Genomic DNA, 23,489 nt, shown 5'->3' with positions numbered 1-23,489 from the left:
TCAAAGCATAAGTGTGGCACTCAAATCAGAAGCGTAACACTCAAAACGGAGCATGTTTGGCTTCCAAAAAAGGTTTGCAAACCAGAACACTTACTTCTGGGTTTGCAGTGTTTGGGTTCCAAGTTGCTTGAATACCAAGGCGTTTGTGAACCAAGGCACCACTGTATATTGTTTTAGTCAACAGAGCTGCCACGTAAAAACCGGCGAGATATATTGCTTTGTTAGCTCAGCAACAAATCTGGATCAGCAGTGTATTAGCAGGCCAACTTAATTAGGGCTGCAAGAACCCAACGGCAGCAAAGCGGCAATCAACCGCGCTGCAAGATGCAACACCTGATCTCTCCAAAGCATTCGTCCCTGGGGCGCAAGGAGTTCTCATCCACTTCAGTGGCATTTGCAGACAGGGAGTCTCATCCAGCTGGCCTGTGCATGGACACAAAGACCAAGGTGTGCATAGGGAGCTGAACGAGGGATTTCAAGCTGCAGGGACCACTTTGAAGGCAAGTCCTCACAGTGTGTGCAAAGCTGCACCCGAGCCGCCCAAAACTGCTTTAGCGTGCATGCGCTACACTTCAAAAACCCGTCTGCATACTGCGCTTTCAACTCTAAAAATGTTTTCTTATGATTATATATAAACTGTCTTAAAGGTAAAGGGACCCCTGACCATTAGGTCCGGTCGTGGACGACTCTGGGGTTGTGGCGCTCATCTCGCTTTATTGGCCGAGGGAGCCGGCGTACAGCTTCCAGGTCATGTGGCCAGCATGACTAAGCCGCTTTTGGTGAACCAGAGCAGCGCATGGAAATGCCGTTTACCTTCTCACCAGAGCGGTACCTATTTATCTACATGCACTTTGATGTGTTTTCGAACTGCTAGGTTGGCAGGAGCAGGGACCGAGCAACGGGAGCTCACCCCGTCGCAGGGATTTGAACCGCCAACCTTCTGATTGGCAAGTTCTAGGCTCTGTGGTTTAACCCACAGCGCCACCCATATAAACTGTCTTAAGTTAAAACAAAAAGAAGGTACTGCCTACTCGTACAGCAGTCACGATTTTATTTCTTTGTTTCATAAAATTTACACACTGCTTGATTACAAAAGAACCTCAAAGTGGTTTTACAGGGGGGAGAAGATAACATAACAAAACCATCACTAAGAAAAACGAGCAACAATAATTTAAGACACCTGAAGAGTTAAAAGGGACAATAGACTAACAACAGGTTAAAACTCGCATCAACTTTCCAAGCATCTGAGTAGGTTTGCTGTCTAAATGAAAGTGTTTTCTGCAGGTGCTGGGGGGGGGGGAGAGTACTGCGAAGGAGCCTGACAGATATCCATAGGCGGGGAGTTCCAAAGTTCAGGTGCTGCCACATTAAAAGATCATGTTCTTAACGAACACAGAATGGAATCGAAGCAGAGATTGTGCTAGGGTTATGTTTTTTAGGGGTAGTTTTTTGTTTCAATTAAAGAAATGCAGCTCTGATTTTGACCCAATATATGTGAAAATATATTTTTAAAATTGGAAACTGAAGGTGTTCAGGTAGGCGAAGGAGGAGGATAGATGCCGAAATGAGTCCCATCCCTTTCTGCTTCCGTTTCCAATGCCAGCTACAAAATGACGTGTTGTTTCGAATGGTGGCACCTACAACTGTGCCAATTTCGCCAATCAAAGCAGTTGAGTGGGCACGTATGGGGTAAGGCCAAGGAAAAGGCAGCGTTTGCACCCACCCCAGTGCTGGGATGGCCCAAAATGCTACATTTTCCCTGAAAAGAGCAGGCAGGGAGTCTCAGCCCTGGGTTGCTTAAGTGGCAGGACTGGGCATCCCTCAGCCTTCCCTTTTAAAGATCACTCCCTATAGCACAGACAGAGAGTTTTATGGCCTGATTAGATTGGATGATAATGCTGCAGGTGCTGATGGAAGGGCCGTTGGCAAAGGCGGCTACTTCAGTGGTAATGCTTCTGTCTTGCATGCAGAAGGCCCCTAGGTTCAATGCTGGCATCTACAAGTAGGACTGGGGGAGAAACTCTGGAGAGCGGCTTTCGGCCAGTGCAGACTATACTGATCTAGCTGGAACATTGACTGAATCACAATAAGGTCATACTCAAGTCGTTTCCTGTCATTTAGCAGGCTGGACCTGGCCAGTGGAACAAATGCCGGTGACTCTACAGAGCTATGCGATTCCCCACACCCAAACAAATGGACAACAGTCATACCTCGGGTTTCAAAATCTGAGGGTTGCGCGTTTTCGGGTTACTCCCGGGTTTCGGCGCTCATGCAGAAGCACAAAATGACGTCACGCGCATGCGCAGAAGCGTCGAATCGTGTCACGAGCATGCACAGATGCGGCACTTCAGGCTGCGAACACTGCAGGTTGTGAACGTTTCTCGCACATGGATCACGTTTGCAACCAGAGGTATGACCGTATAGCACACACCACCAAAACAAACCATGAACTACAGCAATGAACTATAGCACACACCCCAACAAAACAAATTCCACAATGAGGCAGGTGGGGGGAAATGTGATGCTTACCTCATGTGGATTTCTGTAGCCCAAAAGCAAATTTCCTGCTTTAATGTCCCCATGGACGTATTCATGTTCATGTATGTATTCCAAAGCATCCAGCTAGTGGAGGAGAGGGGGAAAGACAAATTACAAAGGAAACTAGGAGTCATACTGATATTAGGCCAGTGGGTCAGCCAGTTTTAGTCGGAAAGAAATACAGTGGTGCCCCGCAAGACGAACGCCTCGCGAGACGAAAAACTCGCAAAACGAAAGGTTTTTTCGTTTTCGAGTTGCCTCGCAAGACGAATTTCCCTATGGGCTTGCTTCGCAAAACGAAGCTTGCCCTGCAAGCTCTGGGGACAGCGCTTCTTCCCCGCTGTCCCCAGACCTCTTTTGAAGCAAGGGGCGGCGGGGAGAAGCGATCTTCTCCCTGCAGCCCCAGGTCCGGGGACAGCGGGAAGTGCTTCCTGCTGTCCCCGGATCTCTTTTGAAGCAAGGGGTTGCGGGGAGATCACTTATCCCCGCCGCCCCTTGCTTCAAAAGAGGTCCAGGGACAGCGGGAAGCACAGCGCTTCTTCCCCGCTGTCCCCGGACCTCTCTTGAAGCAAGGGGCGGCAGGGAGAAGCGATCCTCTCCCCGCCGCCCCTTGCTTCAAAAGAAGTCCGGGGACAGCGGGGAAGAAGCGATCTTCTCCCCACAGCCCCAGGTCCGGGGACAGCGGGAAGCGCTTCCCGCTGTCCCCGGACCTCTTTTGAAGCAAGGGGCGGCGGGGAGAAGCGATCTCCCTGCAGCCCCTTGCTTCAAAAGAGGTCCGGGGACAGCGGGGAAGAAGCGATCTTCTCCCCGCAGCCCCTTGCTTCAAAAGAGGTCCGGGGACAGCGGGGAAGAAGCGATCTTCTCCCCGCAGCCCCTTGCTTCAAAAGAGGGGACAGAGCGGCGCTTCCCCTCTGTCCCCGGACGGTCTCCATAGGAACGCATTGATTGATTTTCAATGCATTCCTATGGGAAACCGTGCTTCGCAAGACGAAAAACTTGCAAGAAGAAAAAACTTGCGGAACGAATTAATTTCGTCTTGCGAGGCACCACTGTAAGCTGAAGAGGAAAAGCAGGTCATTTTCTTAACTTGGGATGAAAGTGGGGGGTGAGGGAGGCATTGAAATTTTGATCTAAACCCATCTACGGTGGTACCTCAGGTTACAAACACCTCGGGTTACAAACACATCGGGCTACAGACTCTGCTAACCCGGAAGTAGTACCTCGGGTTAAGAACTTTACCTCAGGATGAGAACAGAAATTCCGCACCGGTGGCGCAGTGGCAGCAGGAGTCCCCATTAGCTAAAGTGGTACCTCAGGTTAAGATCGGTTCAGGTTAAGAACGGACCTCCAGAACGAATTAGGTTCGTAACCAGAGGTACCACTGTACAAGGTTCATGGCTGAGGACATCCTCCCCAGCTACCACAATACACAAGCTCCCCATTATCAATGAGTAAACAACAAATGATGAAAAAAAATGCATCTCAATAATTTGTATCAACTTCATTCAATTAAATCTGCCTATGGAAAAAGAAAGCAATGAGTTGTATTCAACGCTACTCCTGATTAAAGAAGGCCCATTAAAGTTGACAGGCATGGCCAACTTGGGTTAACATCAACGGGTCTATACTCTGAGTAGAACTTGGTTGGATACAACCCAGTATTTCTGAAGCAATATGCAATTCCTTTAACGATAACTTATGAAAACGGAACAGCAATCTGCATCTGGTTGATGTTGCAGAACCTCCCCATTAGAGAAGCTCCTTTCAGGTTAACAGTACACAAGCATCTCTTAGAGACTGTTTAGACAACACACAATTCCTTCAAGCTTCACACTGCTAAGGGCCCAATACCCACCATGCGGACTCCAATCTGTAGAACCGTTCCCTTGCTGAACTTTCGTCCTCCTCTTTCAAAGATGCTTTGCAGATCCTCTCCTAACCTTTCCATCACCATAAATCTGTAACTATATAAAACACACACAGAGAGACATAAGCATAGAATTGGCGTGGTTTGTTGCCTTGTAATATAAGCAACAAAACATTTTCTTCTTTTTGTTTCTTTATTTATGTACCACTTAATGTTAAAACAGGCTTCTACGAATTATAAAAGCCCCTTAACACAGACATTAAAATATAAGCACCCACAATAAAACAATCCTATTGAAACCACACAGCAATTCAAACCAGAGACTCAGGTCGAGAGATCAAGGGAAGGACTGTGTACACAGGTCTATGAACTAGGACTGTACTAAACTGCCTTTTAGCAGATTAGATCACTGGTCTAATGCTCTAGTTCAGTGGTGGCCAAACTTGGCCTTCCAGCTGTTATCGGACTACAACTCCCATCATCCCTAGCTAACAGGACCAGTGGCCAGGGATGATGGGAACTATAGTCCAAAAACAGCTGGAGGGCCAGCTTTGGCCACCACTGATCTAGTTGGTAGCTGGGCTGCCCAAGACCCTTCTAATTTGAGAGGCCAGGGGAACAGCAGCTGGGACCTGCAGGCTGCAAACCATGAGGTCTATGACTGACCTAAACAGCTTCCTCCTCCTTTCAGGAATAAATAATAATAATAATAATAATAATAATAATAATAATAATAATAATAATAATAATTTATACCCCGCCCATCTGGCTGGGCTTCCCCAGCCACTCTGGGCAGCTTCCAAAAGAATATTAAAATACATCAAACATTAAAAGCTTCCCTAAACAGGGCTGCCTTCAGATGTCTTCTAAAAGCCTGGTAGTTGTTGTTCTCTTTGTCATCTGGTGGGAGGGTGTTCCACAGGGAAGGCGCCACTACCGAGAAGGCCCTCTGCCTGGTTCCCTGTAACTTGGCTTCTCACAGTGAGGGAACCGCCAGAAGGCCCTCGGTGCTGGATCTCAGTGTCCGGGTAGAACGATGGGGGTGGAGACGCTCCTTCAGATATACCGGACCAAGGCCGTTTAGGGCTCTAAAGGTCAGCACCAACACTTTGAATTGTGCTCGGAAACGTACTGGGAGCCAATGTAGGTCTTTCAAAACCAGTGTTATGTGGTCTCTGCGGCCACTCCCAGTCACCAGTCTAGCTGCCGCATTCTGGATTAGTTGTAGTTTCCGGGTCACCTTCAAAGGTAGCCCCACGTAGAGCGCATTGCAGTAATCCAAGTGGGAGATAACCAGAGCATGCACCACTCTGGCGAGGCAGTCCGCAGGCAGATAGGGTCTCAGCCTGCGTACCAGATGGAGCTGGTAAACAGCTGCCCTGGACACAGATTTGACCTGTGCCTCCATGGACAGCTGGGAGTCCAAAATGACTCCCAGGCTGCGCACCTGGTCCTTCAGGGGCACAGTTACCCCATTCAGGACCAGGGAATCCTCCACACCTGCCCGCCTCCTGTCCCCCCAAAACAGTACTTCCGTCTTGTCAGGATTCAACCTCAATCTGTTAGCCACCATCCAACCTCCAACGCCTCCAGGCACTCACACAGGACCTTCACTGACTTCACTGGTTTTGATTTGAAAGAGAGGTAGAGCTGGGTATCATCCGTATACTGATGAACACCCAGCCCAAATCCCCTGATGATCTCTCCCAGCGGCTTCATGTAGATGTTGAAAAGCATGGGGGAGAGGACAGAACCCTGAGGCACCCCACAAGTGAGAGCCCAGGGGTCTGAACACGCATCCCCCACCACCACTTTCTGAACACGGCCCAGGAGGAAGGAGCGGAACCACTGTATAACAGTGTCCCCAGCTCCCAGCCCCTCAAGACGGTCCAGAAGGATGTTATGGTCGATTGTATCAAAGGCCGCTGAGAGATCCAGCAGAACTAGGAAACAGCTCTCACCTTTGTCCCTAGCCCGCCAGAGATCATCAACCAGTGCGACCAAGGCAGTTTCAGTCCCATGATGAGGCCTGAATCCTGACTGGAAGGGATCCAAATGGTCCGCTTCTTCCAGGCGTGCCTGGAGTTGTTCAGCAACCACTCGCTCAATCACCTTGCCCAAGAATGGAAGATTTGAGACTGGGTGATAGTTGGCCATTGTGGCCGCATCTAAAGATGGTTTTTTAAGAAGCGGTTTAATAACCGCCTCTTTCAGCAGGTCTGGGAAGGCTCCCTCACGGAGGGAAGCATTCACCACCCCACGAAGCCCATCGCTCAGTCCTTCCCGGCTAACTTTTATAAGCCAGGATGGGCAAGGATCAAGGAGACAAGTGGTTGGTTTCACTCGTCCAAGCAGCCTGTCCACATCCTCGGGGGTAACAGATTGAAATTGATCCCACATAACTTGGACAACTTAACTCCCCACCCTCAAAAATGCTGATTCTTATTCATTTACATTGTGTGTTTGTGTGCGCATGCATTTTCCTTACCTTTTGCCATTATGTTCAGTCTGGCCAGCTCCCCAGAAGAAAGGAATTCCTAAAAATGTCAATCGTTTCAGCTTCATCCACTTCTTGACTGGCAAAAATGTAAAGAACATATTTTTTTTAAAAAAAGAAGTTTCCTTTTATTATTAAAAAATATGCTTGCTTGTAAAAGGTTAGGGTTAGGATGTTTATTTATTATTATTTATTCTACTTATATGCTGCCCTTCATCAAAAGATCCCAAGTGTATAATGTTAAGAACACATGTTTTAAACTGTTAGTAGAAAATAACGGCATGGAAACAATAATACATGCAACTACATTTGCGGAAGACAACGACTGTGTGCCTCTGTATTTAGAAAAGCGTTATTGCACTGTAAGAAGTGCGTAAATACATCAACTCGTCTGCCACTCCACTTACTATGCTCTTGTTTTGCAGCTCGCTGGTAGAATTTCAGTTCAGAAAACAAGGGTCCATTTTCAAGGTATTCCTGCATTAAAAAACAAAGGAGCAAGTGCATTGGACGCATCCAGTTAAAGCATGTCGCTCACAACTAGGGCTGGGCGATATCTGTTTCTCAACATCATTGTATATCACCAGCTAAACATCACAATATCTCAAGAGTTGAACAAGGGCTGGAGGCACCCCAAAATTTTAAAAACCCTCAGGCCACAAAGCTTCATACGGTTACATATTTTAGACCAGGCATGTCCAGCTTCCAAGAGACTGCAAGCTACTCCTACTATAAATAAACTGCCAGTGATCCTCCCATTGAATTGACCAGAGTTGTTGAGTTTTTTTTGCGGAGGCTTCATCAAAGCTGTTTTGCTTTTTTTTATAATTAACCTCACAGGATTGTTGGAAAGAAAAAGGGAAGGCTGGTGGTTGTGGTGAAGAACTCTATATATCACTGTGATGTCCTTAGAGGAAGGATGCAATAAAGTTGTGAAAAATGAATAAAGAGGATAGATAATGGGTTGCATCCAGTGCAGGACTTTACTATCCTCTGCCCATGGACCCCCAAAGTCTATCCTAGGGGGACCTCCTCCCAGCCCACTGGAGCAGATTCTGAGAGTGCACGTTTAAGGAAGAGGAAGTTCTCCTGTGCAAGTTTACACAGGTCTCCTTCCCTCCAAACACTCTCAGGTGTTGAGATAAGCAGAGGAGGGACTTTTGGCAATTCCACTGTGCCCCATTCAGGGTGGTGGGGTGGTCCAGGAGAGGGCATTCTTCGTGGCGGCTCCTAGGTTGTGGAATTGCCCCCCTGTAAATCTAGAGTAAGAATTATTACTCCAATAAGGATGAATATTGGGACGCGGGTGGCACTGTGGGTTAAACCAAAGAGCCTAGGGCTTGCCGATCAGAAGGTCGGCGTTCGAATCCCCACGACGGGGTGAGCTCCCGTTGTTCGGTCCCTGCTCCTCCCAATCTAGCAGTTCAAAAACACATTGAAGTGCAAGTAGATAAATAGGTACCACTCCAGCGGGAAGGTAAACGGCGTTTCCGTGTGCTACTCTGGTTTGCCAGAAGTGGCTTAGTCATGCTGGCCACATGACCCGGAAGCTGTATGCCAGCTCCCTCGGCCAATAAAGCGAGATGAGTGCTGCAACCCCAGAGTCGGCCATGACTGGACCTAATGGTCAGGGGTCCCTTTACCTTTACCTTTACCAATGAATATTAATACTAGAAGATACATCTGGAAATTATGCTGTGCTGTTAGGGACAGGGCCTATAGACATTCTGAAATTGCATTGAAAATGAGGCAAAAATAATAGCAGAAGCCACATATGTAGGGAAAGCAACACTGAGGAACTGCAGGATAGATTTCAGCACTTGTTGAGATACATTGCACTCTCAAGGCCCCTCCAAACAGGGGTTTGCTTGCAGACGTATTCTGCAACATGTCATTAACGCAGTAACAGTGCATCACTGGTGGGTTTATAATGGGTTGTCTACACATCATTCTGCTTTGTTGGTTGTTCTGTGGTGTTTTCCCCATGTTATTGCATTATTGCCATCTGGAGGGGCACTCCAGCGACAAAACAAACAAACAAACAAACCCTGGGATTCTTGTGGTATGCAAAGTTACAGGATTTCAGCAGGAAGTTACAGGGCATGAGACAAAGCAGTCTGTCTACCCCCAAGATATCTGCAGGTGCAAACGTTACTGAAAGAACGATCAAGTATAACCGCCCCAATATCATCGTGAGTTCAAATCATCACAAATGCGTAACAAAAAGGACATACAGAGAGGACCTTGCAGTAACTTACAGCCCTTTGCCAAGGAAGTTGATTTTTAAAAAGGTATGAAAATTACCACTTTAATGACATGCTCTGCACTATCTTCTACAGGAACATCAAGGCGAGGGGAAGCTGCAGGACAGAATGTGGGTGGAAAGAGAGAGAGAGGTGGGTTACGGATGAATTGATCTGTCTAGTTATGAACAAAATTTAAACTAAGCATCAACAGAGACAATATGACAAGTCCCATACAGACCTTGTTGCGTAATAACAAACAACACCATTTATTTAAATGCTTCTCTAAACAGATTAATAAATAAACACCTCTGGGCAATATAAATAAGGTAAAGAACACAAATAGTATCATAAAATCAAAAGCATAATAACATTAACAACAGCAGCGACAACAATGAAAATATCTTCTCACCGCATAACAAGAACTTCATGTAGACCTTTACCCTTTAATAATAATAATATGAATGGAAAAATGTGTTGAAATATACATTTATAAAAAAAACCAGAAGCATTTCTACTTGGCATTGTAGAGGAGGATATTAACAGACAGGATAATAAACTGTTTTTATATGCAACAAGGCAGTAAGAGTGCTATCGGCACAGAAATGGAAACAAGAAGAATTACCGACGAAAGAAGAATGGCAGGCGAGATTAATGGACTATGCAGAATTAGGTAAGATGACAGGAAGGATTCGAAACCTGCGGGATCAGAGATTCTCAGAGGACTGAGTAAATATGCAAATTATTTGAAAAGCAATTGTAATAAACAGATTACGCTAGTAGGATTGCAAGAAGTTTTGTAAGGAGGACTATGCGAAATATTGCAGAGAAAAGTATGAAGAGACTTACTAGTGAAGGACTACAGTGGTACCTCAGGTTAAGTACTTAATTTGTTCCGGAGGTCCGTTCTTAACCTGAAACTGTTCTTAACCTGAAGCACCACTTTAGCTAATGGGGCCTCCTGCTGCTGCCGCGCCACCGGAGCACGATTTCTGTTCTCATCCTGAAGCAAAGTTCTTAACCCAAGGTAATATTTTTGGATTAGCGGAGTCTGTAACCTGATGCATATGTAACCTGAAGCGTATGTAACCCGAGGTACCACTGTATTAAATGTAATAGTGAAACTAATGAAATGCAGATTAAGTGATAAAGACTGAAAAATCTTCAGATGTGGTTGATGGAAGTCCAAAACATTGTATAAGGTAAGAAAATATGTTGTATGATTTTTGGAAATTTTATGTAAAAATCAATTTAATTTTTTTTAAAAAAGAAATATGCCTAATAATAATAATAATAATAATAATAATTTTTTCTTTATATCCCGCCATCCCCAGCCATAACTGGGCTCAGGGCGGCTAACATCAAAATATAAATACATTAAAACATAAAATTCAGCAATTGACTGAAATACAGCTTAAAATCGGATTAAAATCAAATAAGGAGGCAAGTGGCAAATTATGACTATAGGGGTTGGGAACCTTAGGTACTCACCAGGCTCAGCTATTTATATGAGCCAGTGAGAGGAGATAGAGAGGCCTCATATATAGGGTGTTGTAGTAGGAGACTGGGCCCCAACCAAAGGCCTGGCGGAACAGCTCCATCTTGCAGGCCGTGCGGAAAGATGTCAAGTCCCGCAGGGCCCTGGTCTCTTGCGGCAAGGCGTTCCACCAGGCTGGGGCCAGGACCGAAAAGGCCCTGGCTCTGGTTGAGGCCAGTCTAACCTCCTTGAGGCCCGGGACCTCCAAGACGTTATTGTTTGCAGACTGTAGGGTCCTCTGCGGGGCATATGGGATTTGGGGTCCAATAACACCCAGAAGGGCCACACCATGGACATCACACAAAGGGCAATGCTAAAAAGTAACTGGTCCTTGAGTGAAGTTGGAGACTAAGTCCAAATTCACATGAAACTGTTGCATACCATTAATATTTGCATTGCCATTATGCAAATATTATAATTAAAATTAACTTTAAAGACTTGATTTAAATTATCTTAAGAATAAGAGCCTTTAAAATATCTTTGTGAAAATGTAACTGGGACCGAACTGATCAAGAAAGAGATAGAACTATTGAGTTAAAGCCTTTAACTATAATTAATAAAGCCAAAATTACAACCTTACAACCAATCATTATTTGAAATATAAAGAAGAAACTTGTCCGTTAAAGGAAGAAAAACAGATTGTTGAGGAATAATGATTTCTTCAATAAAATTAAAATGAACTGAAGATAATTGAAGATAGTATCATTGATTTTGAATGATTAGCACCTTCCATACAAACCAAACTTAACTGGACTTTACCAATAAGTTTGTACGAGACCTTACGCCTGATAGTTTCATTTTATGAACTGAAAACTGAAAAAAAGGAAAAGGAAAAATCAGCTGGTTAAGAACACTGAATAAGATAAGATAGCAGGCCAGAGCAATAGAAACTCAAACCTTGTACCATTTTCTCCAGTAAAATAAGGGTAAAAGACAAATAATCTGCAACTGAAACTCTTCTCACTTTTTCTGACTTTTTCTTCACAGTTTCTTCCCCAACTTTTAAAGTTAAATTGACACTCTCTCTTTACAATTATATTTCTAGATGAAATCATTAAAGATTACATCACTTAATGTTAAAAGCATAAATCATATCATATCATAATTGTTTATATTATATTATATTATTGCAGGGATATCTGCTTCTTTTTGTTTCAATTGTTCAGAATATTTATATATCTATATAACCTTTTAAAGCAGAAGTTAAATGGCCATCTGTCATGGATGCTTTAGCTGATATTCATACATTGCAGGGGGTTGGACTAGATGACCCTTGGGGTCCCTTCCCCCTCTATGATTCTATAATATATATATTATATGCCTGAGTGGGCACATATGCAGGAAAGGCAATCTGACAGCTAAACTGGTCCAAAGCTGTCAAGGGCTTTCTCTTCTAATAGTATCGCAATGAGCTTTACCTGGTAACAAATCAACAACGAGCGGACACCCCCGGGCAGCATAGCTGTCAATTTTTCCCTTTTCTTGCAAGGAATCCTATTCAGAATAAGGGAGTTTCCCTTTTTAAAAGGGGGAAGTTGACAGCTATGCCAGGCAGAAATGCTACATGCTGACAGGATCTAAATGCAGTTTCCAGGTCAACTGCAAAGGAAGCCTCACACAACAAGAGTGTACTGCGGCGATCCAATCTTAAAAGCTGCCAATGCCTGAACTGCTGTGGTCCAGAAACGGTCAAAGCTGTCGTACCAGGAACAGATGCTAAGAGGCGCTTCCAGCCACTGAGATTACCAGTGCCTCCACGGATAAAATGAATGCTCAAATGAAAAGCATGATGTATGAATGCTGCAGGTTAGGAAGATGGCCAAAGATTCCCTAACGTGAGTCACAGGTGGTCCACCTTGACTGCCTTACCACCACTCCTTGATTCGCCTCCCCACAACTCCAGTTTCCTTCCACCTCTAGCTACACCAACAACTTGTATCCCGCTAGAATGCACACCGTGTGTTTTCCCAAGTGTTAGGCTTTGGAAGAAGCTTGAAACACCTCTTTTTTTTAAAAAAAAAGTGCAAGGCAGCACCAGCAACCAGTGGTCTCCAGATGTTCTGCACTACAGGTCCTATCAGTCCTAGGTGGAACGTGCTGACTGGGGTTAATGGGAGTTGCAGTGCAAAACTTCTCTGAAGAACAAGCTCGTGAGAGGTGGTATAATGGAAGTAGAAACTGATTCTACTATAAAAAGGTAAAGGGACCCCTGACCGTTAGGTCCAGTTGCGGATGACTCTGGGGTTGCGGCGCTCATCTTGCTTTACTGGCCGAGGGAGCCGGCGTACAGCTTCCGGGTCATGTGGCCAGCATGACTAAGCCGCTTCTGGCGAACCAGAGCAGCACACGGAAATGCCGTTTACCTTCCCACCAGAGTGGTACCTACAGTGGTGCCTCGCAAGACAAAATTAATTCGTTCCGCAAGTCTCTTCGTCTTGCGGTTTTTTCGTCTTGCGATGCACGGTTTCCCATAGGAATGCACTGAAAATCAATTAATGCGTTCCTAGGGAAACCGCCTTCGGACCAGGTCCGGGGACAGTCTGCCCCCAGACCTCTTCTGAAGGCTGGGGGGGGGACAAGGGTTTTCTTCCCACCCCCAGCATTTTAAAAAACCCTGGGACAGCGGAGGACTTCTCCGCTGTCCGGGGCGATCTTAAAATGCTGGCGGGCGGCATTTTAAAATCGCCCCGGACAGCGGAGGACTTCTCCGCTGTCCGGGGCGATTTAAAAGCCCCTGGGAAGGCAGGCAGGGGGGACAAAGACTTTCGCCCCCTGCCCGCCTTCAGAAGGTGTTCCCACCCCCCGCCCCACTTCGGAACAGCTTTCCGAAGTGGGGCGGCTGGGGCAGGTGTCCCCGCCCCCCCTCCCCACTTCGGAACAGCTTTCCGAAGTGGGGCGGCGGGGGCAGGTGTCCCCGCCCCCCTCCCCACTTCGGAACAGCTTTCCGAAGTGGGGCGGCGGGGGCAGGTGTCCCCGCCCCCCTCCCCACTTCGGAACAGCTTTCCGAAGTGGGGCGGTGGGGGTAGGTGTCCCCGCCCCCCCTCCCCACTTCGGAACAGCTTTCCGAAGTGGGGCGGCGGGGGCAGGTGTCCCCGCCCCCCCTCCCCACTTCGGAACAGCTTTCCGAAGTGGGGCGGCGGGGGCAGGTGTCCCCGCCCCCCTCCCCACTTCGGAACAGCTTTCCGAAGTGGAGCGGCGGGGGCAGGTGTCCCCGCCCCCCCTCCCCACTTCGGAACAGCTTTCCGAAGTGGGGCGGCGGGGGCAGGTGTCCCCGCCCCCCTCCCCACTTCGGAACAGCTTTCCGAAGTGGGGCGGCGGGGGCAGGTGTCCCCGCCCCCCCTCCCCACTTCGGAACAGCTTTCCGAAGTGGGGCGGCTGGGGCAGGTGTCCCCGCCCCCCTCCCCACTTCGGAACAGCTTTCCGAAGTGGGGCGGCTGGGGCAGGTGTCCCCGCCCCCCTTCGGAACAGCTTTCCGAAGTGGGGCGGCGGGGGCAGGTGTCCCCGCCCCCCCTCCCCACTTCGGAACAGCTTTCCGAAGTGGGGTGGGGGGGCAGGTGTCCCCACCCCCCCTCCCCACTTCGGAACAGCTTTCCGAAGTGGGGCGGCTGGGGCAGGTGTCCCCACCCCCCCTTCGGAACAGCATTTTAAAATCTCCCCGTGTCCCGGGAAGATTTTAAAATGCTGGGGGTCGGGCTGCCGACCCCCAGCATTTTAAAACCTTCCCGGGACACGGGGAGATTTTAAAATGCTGGGGGTCGGCAGCGCTTCGCTCCCGACCCCCAGCATTTTAAAACCTTCCCGGGACACGGGGAGATTTTAAAATGCTGGGGGTCGGCAGCGCTTCGCTCCCGACCCCCAGCATTTTAAAATCTCCCCGGGACAGGGGGAGATTTTAAAATGCTGGGGGTCGGCAGCTCCCGACCCCCAGCATTTTAAAATCTCCCCGGGACAGAGACTTCTCTGCTGTCCCTTGGAGATTTTAAAATGCTGGGGGTCGGCAGCGAACGCTTCGCTCCCGCCCGCCAGCATTTTAAGATCGCCCGGGGCAGGCGGGGGGAAGGCAGGCGGGGGGGGGGAGCAAAGACTTTTGCCCTCCGCTGGCCTTCAGAAGAGGTCCTCTTCTGAAGGCCGGCTGTGGGCGAAAGTCTTTGCTCCCGACCGCCAGCATTTCCCTATGGGCTTTCGTCTTGCGATGCAAGCCCATAGGGAAATTCGTCTTGCGAAGCGCCTCCAAAACAGAAAACCCTTTCGTCTTGCGGGTTTTCCGTCTTGCGAGGCATTCGTCTTGCGGGGTACCACTGTATTTATCTACAGTGGTACCTCGGGTTACATACGCTTCAGGTTACATACACTTCACTTTACAGACTCCGCTAACCCAGAAAAAGTACCTCGGGTTAAGAACTTTGCTTCAGGATGAGAACAGAAATCGCGTAGCGGCAGTGCGGCAGCAGTGGGAGGCCCCATTAGCTAAAGTGGTCTTCAAGTTAAGAACAGTTTCAGGTTAAGAACGGACCTCCGGAACGAATTAAGTACGTAACCAGAGGTACCACTGTACTTGCACTTTGACATGCCTTCGAACTGCTACGTTGGCAGGAGCAGGGACCGAGCAATGGGAGCTCACCCCGTCGCGGGGATTCGAACCGCTGACCTTCTGATAGGCAAGTCCTAGGCTCTGTGGTTTAACCCACAGCACCACCCGCATCCCTATTCTACTATAGAAATGTGATTAACCAGCTTGCAAGCAGATGGGTGCTACAGTGTAAGCTGTCTCCCTCCCTTCGACACGGCTTAAGAAGCTGGTCACCCCGTCCGACAACCTCTGGAGAACAACTTCAAGGCCAGTGGTCATGTGTGTACAAACACAGGTCCTTTGCACAGTACGTTAACCACTCGGTTTCTTTTTCCTTCACCTGAATGAAAACCCTTTAACAACTTTACATGAAATCGAACATATAACTGAACTTCCTGGAGATGCTAGGGATTGAACCTGCAACCTTCTGCATGCAAAGCTGATGTTCTACTAGTGAGCTACAGCCTTTCCACAAACGAAACCCATATGCATCAGCTATTCGACCCACCTAAACCTGAACTGCCTATTCCTGCTGGTTTCCCTCAGCTCTCCTATCTAGAGAGACTGAGCCCAGGATGTTCTACATGCAGAGCATGTTCCTTGCCACTGAGCTATGGCGCTCCCCCACAGCTTTTATTAGTTTTAATAAGCAAGCAGCAACATTGGAGCACATTTCTGGAGGAAATTGCCATTCTCCGCCTCCCCGCTCACTGACAGCCTGGCACCACAGCACCCAGAAGTCCGACAAAGTTAACTTGCTGGTTTGGTCTGCCAGCTGGAGCCTGCCAGCTTTCACTTACAGCGGTTCATTTTCGTGGCAATCATCTCTTGGAATATAATGGAGAAAAGTGTCTGCCATAGATCTTAGGGAGCCGGTTTTGCAGGCAAAGTTTGCACACTAGGGGAGAGCAAAAAAGCTATGCCTATTGGCAATTAAATAGAATTCCCCAACTCCTGTCCACAGCTGATCTCACTGCTGCTGCTGGAGGTTTTGGCAACAGATGCTCATTTTGCAAACACTGATGGCCTCAAGAAAGTGTATTTGTGTACGTGCACATACACAGGGAAAGAAGGGTAGGTTTTTTTAACCAGTGTTCCTCAGAAATTATTCTTCTGCTAGGTTTACATACTGGAGTGTTTCTCAAACTTAGGTCCCCAGCTGTTGTTGGACTACAACTCCCATCATCCCTAGCTAGCAGGTCCAGTGGTCAAGAATGATGGGAGTTGCAGTGCAACAACAGCTGGGGACCCAAAGTTTGAGAAACACTGCACTAACATCACAATAGCCATGCTAGGAAAGCATATTTCAGAACCAGAAAGTTAAAAAAATTGGCAATGTTTTCAAACTCAACTTAAATATGGTCCAGTAGACCTTTTAGAAAAACAACAACATTGTGAAAGTCTTAACATGCACGAAAGACATTAACTGAAGCTCAGTCTGCAGATAAGCGTTTTACTTAAGCTTGAGGCCTGCAGAACTCAGGGGAAATACTATGTTACTTTTGAGAGAAGATCTATACAGACAGAGCTATCTGATATCAAGGCTGTAGTTGTCTCGTAACGTCTTCTCTCATAGGTCTATGTTTCTGCACACCCATCTTCTTCACTGTCTCCTTCGTGCATGTAATCAAGTCAGATTCTGGCTGCAAAATCTTCAACCCCACAAAACAGTCAGCCTTTCAGCGTGACATGACTATTTAAGGCCTGGAAACGATGCCTTATGAGGAACGGCTAAGGGAGCTGGGCATGTTTAGCCTGGAGAAGAGGAGGTTAAGGGGTGATATGATAGCCATGTTCAAATATATAAAAGGATGTCACATAGAGGAGGGAGAAAGGTTGTTTTCTGCTGCTCCAGAGAAGCGGACACGGAGCAATGGATCCAAACTACAAGAAAGAAGATGCCACCTAAACATTAGGAAGAACTTCCTGACAGTAAGAGCTGTTCGACAGTGGAATTTGCTGCCAAGGAGTGTGGTGGAGTCTCCTACTTTGGAGGTCTTTAAGCAGAGGCTTGACAACCATATGTCAGGAGTGCTCTGATGGTGTTTCCTGCTTGGCAGGGGGTTGGACTCGATGGCCCTTGTGGTCTATTCCAACTCTATGATTCTATGATTTGGACGCATCCAGACAGATGCTAATGTCGAAGTGAAATTCAATCTATTGTTATTAGCATCTGTCAGTCTTGAGAGACAATGGAGTGTGCCTCCAGGGGTGAAGTCAAACCGCTGCATTAGTAGCACCAAAGTGACCTCCCCAGGCTAGGCAGTGTGTGAATGGAGGCCCTGGGCTGCCCAGATGACCCCTCCCGGCCTTGCTGATGTGATCCAAAGCAGAGAAATACGTTAGGCACCAGCTTGGCTGCAGGAGTTGCTGCAAGGAGGTGTACAATGTGCCATCAACCTTCTTAGGGATTTCATTCCAGGGTTTACTCCTTAGCCTTTTCTACTCCCGGTGTTATCCCGCAAGGGGGAAGCGATTGCATTTGGCCACCGTCTCTTAGGTTCCTTGTTCCTTATTCAGTTAACCAACAGCACGGATGCAAGCCAATGGGTTAGAAAGAGGAAGATGCAGAAAAATTTGCTGTTAGGTGGATTACGGACAATCCGCAAGGATATGTTTCCCTTAAATTGGCACTGTGGTACTGGCTGTCTTGTGGAATTGGCATCTAGACCCTGTTGAAACTGGCATGCCACCTTCTGAATGGGCACAGGGACAGGACAGCAGATGGTCAGGAGCTGAGATGTGTCTGAAGACACCATGCGTAGCCCAGTTAAGCTTCCAGTGCCAAGAGGGACATCCAGAAAAATTCACTTTTGCTCCTAAAGGTTAACGTCAGCTCTGAAAGTCAAATTGTGGTTTATGAAGCTGTAGGAGTCAGGAATATCATCAGTGTTGCTATTTAGGGTTGTAGTCATGAGAACCCAGAAATTGCATATTACCAGCATCTGTGCTAGGTTAAAAATTGTATGGGAATAATTTGGAGACGGGAATAGGGTAATCTAGGATAGCCATCCTCAGCCTGGTGTCCTCCATATTCTTTGAATTACAGCTTCCATCAGGCACTGTCAGTGCTCTGAGATAACGTAAGTTGTCATCCAAAATGTCTGGAGGGTACCAGGATGGGAAGGCTGATTTGGCAGCAAAATTCTCAAGTACCCTAAACTGTGCCTTATGGTTATAAAGTTGTGTTTGAAAGCAACACGAAGATTGAACTGGTTAAGAGATGAAACCAACACAGAGATTGAAGAACTAACAATTATAAGGATGGAACACAAGCACACAGAAATCACCAACAGCAAAGACGGCACATTGCAATGACTCAGGTGATGATCTATACTTTACCTAGGTAGATTAGGCCAAATCCTCCCTGGCCAATCATACGACCTAGTCTCCACTCTCTTTTTTCGGTGTCTTTCAGTATTACCCCTTCTTGAAGAGGGGTGGGGAGGTTGCCTTTTCCATGCCTTTTAGGAGGCATCACACCTGAATGGGAGAAAAGGAGGAATACAAAGGAACATATGAAGAGTTATTTCATCTATATATTATTTGCTGAATGCCCCACTCTACCCAGTGTTCAAAATTAGCCAGGCGCCAGGCACATTTTGCACCTGGCTTTCGGACCACCTGCGACCACGTAATGGCATGTGGCATCTCCACTGTCTGGGGAGATCATTGGATCTCGACTGTTTTCACACACTAGTACCCCTTCCTGTAGAATTCTATCAGTTATATTTTATCTGAACAATTGGAATGAATTTCTAGAACCGAATTGCTTTTCCCACCCTGTGGAATGGGCCAATATAAAGAAGAAGAAGAAGAAGAGGAGGAGGAGTTTGGATTTGATATCCCGCCTTTCACTCCCTTTAAGGAGTCTCAAAGCGGTTAACAATCTCCTTTCCCTTCCTCCCCCACAACAAACACTCTGTGAGGTGAGTGAGGCTGAGAGACTTCAGAGAAGTGTGACTAGCCCAAGGTCACCCAGCAGCTGTATGTGGAGGAGCAGAGACGCGAACCCAGTTCACCAGATTACGAGACTACCGCTCTTAACCACTACACCACACTGGTGTGGACTGTCTCTGGATCAAGTGACTTTTCTTATTTAAGTTCTCAAAGCTCTTAACCTAGCTCAAGGCTGTCATCTGAACTAGCCAGATGTTTCACTGAGAATCAATCACAGTCAGTCCATCATTTGAAAAATAAGCCTTTAGAGCAGTCTTGCCCCAAAATGGCAACTAGCAATTCCATTTTGGCAACCGCAACCTTGACTTAAGGAGCCAAAAAATAACACTTATTCAGTGGAGCATTCATGAATTGTTAATTTGCTGATTTAATGTTCATGAACATTTATCAACTCTATTAATAGAACTGTTATTGTAGTCTATTGTTATCTATTGCTGTTTACTGCTCATGCAGTAAACACCTGTTCTGTTTTGTAAGTGGCTCATATGTGTATGATCATAATTTATTGTTTAGCCCAGACTGCATTTTTATTTTTTAAATTTGTTAGTTGCTTTACCTTGAAAAGTGACTTAAAACAAACCAAACAGACAGACAAAACCCTGACAAAATACATTAAAACCAAGAGGAGAAATAAACACATCTTTTCTTTAAAAAATCCCACCCACTTATGCATATGTAATCAGATGTCATGCTGAATGCTTCAAAACTTACTCCCAACTAAGGACATAAGCACATCATGCATTTAGAGCACATTCAATGCACATTTAAAGCACATGACTTCAACTAAGGAATCCTGGGAACAGTGGTTTGCTAAGAGTACTGGGAACTGTAGTTCCTTTTTAAAAATATATATATACATTTTATTGATTTTTTAACATATCAGTTCCAACAGTAATAAAACATATCTTCACATCACATCTTATGCAATATTTTGACTTCCGTTGACACCTCTGATGATTTCCCGTTCTTTATCATACTTCTGCGTTTCTTAATTTTCTATTACTTTTAATTATCCTTAGCTAATAATTCGGGAATCGTAGTTCCATGAGGGAACTACAGTTCCCATGGTTCTTTGCGGGAAGTGATGTGCTTTAAATGTGTGGCATGAATCTGCCCTAAGTGAGTACAGGATTGCAGCTGCAGTCACTTTAAAAAAAACAAGCATCTCCCCACTCAACTCCCAGGAGTCTTTGCAATACACGAGCCACACCTAGCTACATGCTACAGTACTAGCAAACTCAATTCTCCAAGTGAACACTGCCACTCCTGCACAAAAGGGATGCATCACAGAACCTATGTAGGGAGGAGACTAAATTTTGAAGGGAATTCCACCCCTAAAAAGGAGTGAGAAGAAAACTCAAAAAGGAACCACCCAAGCAGCTGAAAGAGCATGCCCAGTGGATGCAGAATATCTGTGTTTTCCCAAGGGAGAGGAAGAAACATGGGGAGGAATGGAATGGAGTATCCTGGAAGGGGCTGGCTGGCTGAAACCACCACTCCACTGCTGCAATATTTCACTCCAGCTTCCACTTCCCAAAAGTCCCAGCAATTTTTTTGCATTATTAAAAAAATAATCTAAATTTGCAAAGAGCCTGAGGACAGGAGGGTAGAGAAGCAGAACACGGAGTCCACTATTTCTTAGCTGGAACAGCCAATTTGCCGGGGGTTCCTCTGTCACTGGAGATTTTTCCCCCCTTTAAAAATAATATTTATTTCATTTTTCATATTCATGTTTTACAATCACATATCCAAGAAACAGCATAAAAACAAGATTCCAAAGAATGCCACCTCCCCTTTGTGGGTCTTACTGCTGATTATTTCCTCCTGCATCTTTTATAATAATCCAAATCTTTTACGCCTCTATTATAGCCAAAATTCAACTTTAAACTACATGTGTTAGTCCAATCCAACTAACGATTTTAACTGCTTAGAATGGTTTTAAAGATAAATTAGCAATTTCCCCCCATTCCTTCTTAAAATTTCTGATTCTTCTGGTCATTTTTGCCATTTCGGCATAATCCATCAACTTAAATCTGCCATTCTTCTCTGGTAGGGACTTCTTTCCATCTCTGGGCCAATAACATCCAAGCAGCTGTGGTCACATACATAAATAGTCTTTTTTTTCTTCTCCACTGGGATTTCGGCAGCTCACTGGAGATTTTTTTTAAACCAGGAGGTTGGCTGGCCCTCCCTTGGGAATTCTTTTAGCTTTGCTGTGGGGGGTGGTTAGACTAGCTGACTCCTAGGGGTCCCTTCTGACGCTACCATTCAGGGCCGGATTTAGGTTTGATGAGGCCCTAAGCTACTGAAGGTAATGGGGCCATTTATATGTCCAGCTGTCCTTTGTCAGCAACTAATTGTCGCTGTTTTGTTTTTGTGTGTTGAATATATGCTATACGGTAATTTATGGACCTAATAGGCATCTAAAGCCATTTGCACATAACAAAATATGTATTTTATCAAAGTCATTGTTGAACTGAAGCACAATTAAGTATATTAACAGTGAAATAACTATTAAGCTCTAACTTAAAATGATTGGGGGCCCATTACTTACATCACAGGAACCTACACAAAACACAGTTGCTGTATGTAGGTTTTATTTTGTTTTTTATCTTATATTTTGGAAATGTACATCCAGTTTTTTTACCTTTAATTTTTTTGGGGCAGTTGGGCTCCTGTATGTAGGTTTTATTCTATTTGTTCTTATCGAGGCTGCAATGAGATTAAGAACGATAACCTTGGTCATTTGACTGCCCTTTTTACCCACTTCTTATTTGTATATATTGCTTGTTTTATGTTGCCATGGCGAATGTGAATAAAGTTTATCTATCTATTCTATTTGCTTCTTATCTTATATATGGAAATGTACATCCAGGATTTTTTCCCCCTTTAATTTTTTAAGAGAGTGGGGGCCCTAAGCTATAGCTTGTTTAATAATAATAATAATAATAATAATAATAATAATAATAATAATAATAATAATATTTATACCCCGCCCTCCCCAGCCAAGACCGGGCTCAGGGCGGCTAAATATCTTATGTTTAGCTTAAAATACTGTACGTAAATTCGGCAGTGCTTCCGACGCTACCATTCTATGGTTGGGGGGGGGTGTTGTTGCGGTCCTGCCTCCCCCCTGCCCTGGCTTAGCACAAACTTTCAAGTCACCCCAAACTTTCAGGGGGGGCCCACCCAACTTCCCCATCTTTTGGGAGAGGCCGCCAAGTCCTCAGCCTACCGCCGGGAGAAGACTCCGAGGCTCGGAAAAGTCAGTCTTTCTCCCCGCTGGAAACTTTGTATCTTCCTCCCGTCTCTTTCCTTCCTCTCCTTCCTGAGGCGCCGGGCGAATGGGAGGCCGAGCGTGACGGCGGCCGGTCAGAGGAGCCTCGTCACGTGGCCCGGCAAGAGGGACTCCAAGGAGGTGCCGGCCGGCCGGCTGGCTGCTGGGAGGGGCGGGGCGGGGAGGGGAGGGGGGAAGGGTAGGAGTGTCCAAGCGCGCGCCCGCCCGCCCGAGAACAGCCTATCGGAAGCGGAGGCGGCGGACCCGCCTCCTCAGCCAACAAACGCCCGGCCCCAGCGTGCGCGCGCGAGAGAAGCAGCAACGCGGGGCGATCGCGGAGTTGGAAAAGGGGGCACCAGGGTCATCCAGACCAACCCCCACCACCCAGGGCCGGATTTAGGTTTGATGAGGCCCTCTAAGCTACTGAAGGTTATGGGGTCCTTTATATGTCCAGCTGTCCTTTGTCAACAACAAATTGTCGCTGTTTTTTTGTGTTGAATGTATTCTATATGGTAATTTATGGACCTATTGGGTATCTAAGAGGGAGGCGGGTGGTGCTGTGGGTTAAACCATACAGCCTAGGGCTTGCCGATCAGAAGGTCGGTGGTTCGAATCCCTGCAACGGGGTGAGCTCCGGTTGCTCGGTCCCTGCTCCTGCCAACCTAGCAGTTCGAAAGCACAAAAGTGCAAGTAGATAAATAGATACCTCCGGCAGGAAGGTAAACGGCGTTGCCGTGCGCTGCTCTGGTTCGCCAGAAGCGGCTTAGTCATGCTGGCCACATGATCCGGAAGCTGTACGCCGGCTCCCTCGGCCAGTAAAGCGAGATGAGTGCTGCAACCTCAGAGTTGTCCGCGACTGGACCTAATGGTCAGGGGTCCCTTTACCTTTACAGTGGTACCTCGGGTTACATGCGCTTCAGGTTACATACGCTTCAGGTTACACACTCCGCTAACCCAGAAATAGTGCTTCAGGTTAAGAACTTTGCTTCAGGATAAGAAC

At 46.6% G+C, this 23,489-nt stretch overlaps 1 protein-coding gene across 4 annotated transcripts in view; it reads right to left on the bottom strand.

The window, feature by feature from the left end:
* The window catches only part of VRK2 (VRK serine/threonine kinase 2), a 69,554-nt gene extending 46,964 nt beyond the window's left edge, over window positions 1-22,590 (bottom strand). For 2 of the 4 annotated variants that reach the window (XM_081188657.1, XM_081188658.1), the window contains exons 1-7: window positions 22,448-22,590; window positions 18,595-18,735; window positions 9,207-9,262; window positions 7,310-7,379; window positions 6,894-6,981; window positions 4,394-4,502; window positions 2,530-2,622 (exon numbers count right to left, since the gene is read on the bottom strand). In XM_081188657.1, coding sequence (XP_081044783.1) covers window positions 2,530-2,622; window positions 4,394-4,502; window positions 6,894-6,981; window positions 7,310-7,379; window positions 9,207-9,262; window positions 18,595-18,730 — 552 coding nt within the window. In that variant the 5' untranslated portion in view covers window positions 18,731-18,735; window positions 22,448-22,590. Of the gene's footprint in view, window positions 1-2,529; window positions 2,623-4,393; window positions 4,503-6,893; window positions 6,982-7,309; window positions 7,380-9,206; window positions 9,263-10,636; window positions 10,657-18,594; window positions 18,736-22,447 lie in introns of those variants that run through there. The other 2 variants (XM_081188659.1, XM_081188660.1) reach the window with 2 other exon arrangements.
* Between the last annotated feature and the right edge of the window lie 899 nt (window positions 22,591-23,489).

This window comes from Podarcis bocagei (genome assembly GCF_964188305.1).
Source record: "Podarcis bocagei genome assembly, chromosome: 3".
Classification (NCBI taxonomy): Eukaryota; Metazoa; Chordata; class Lepidosauria; order Squamata; family Lacertidae; genus Podarcis; species Podarcis bocagei.
This window is presented reverse-complemented; position numbering and strand designations above follow the sequence as displayed.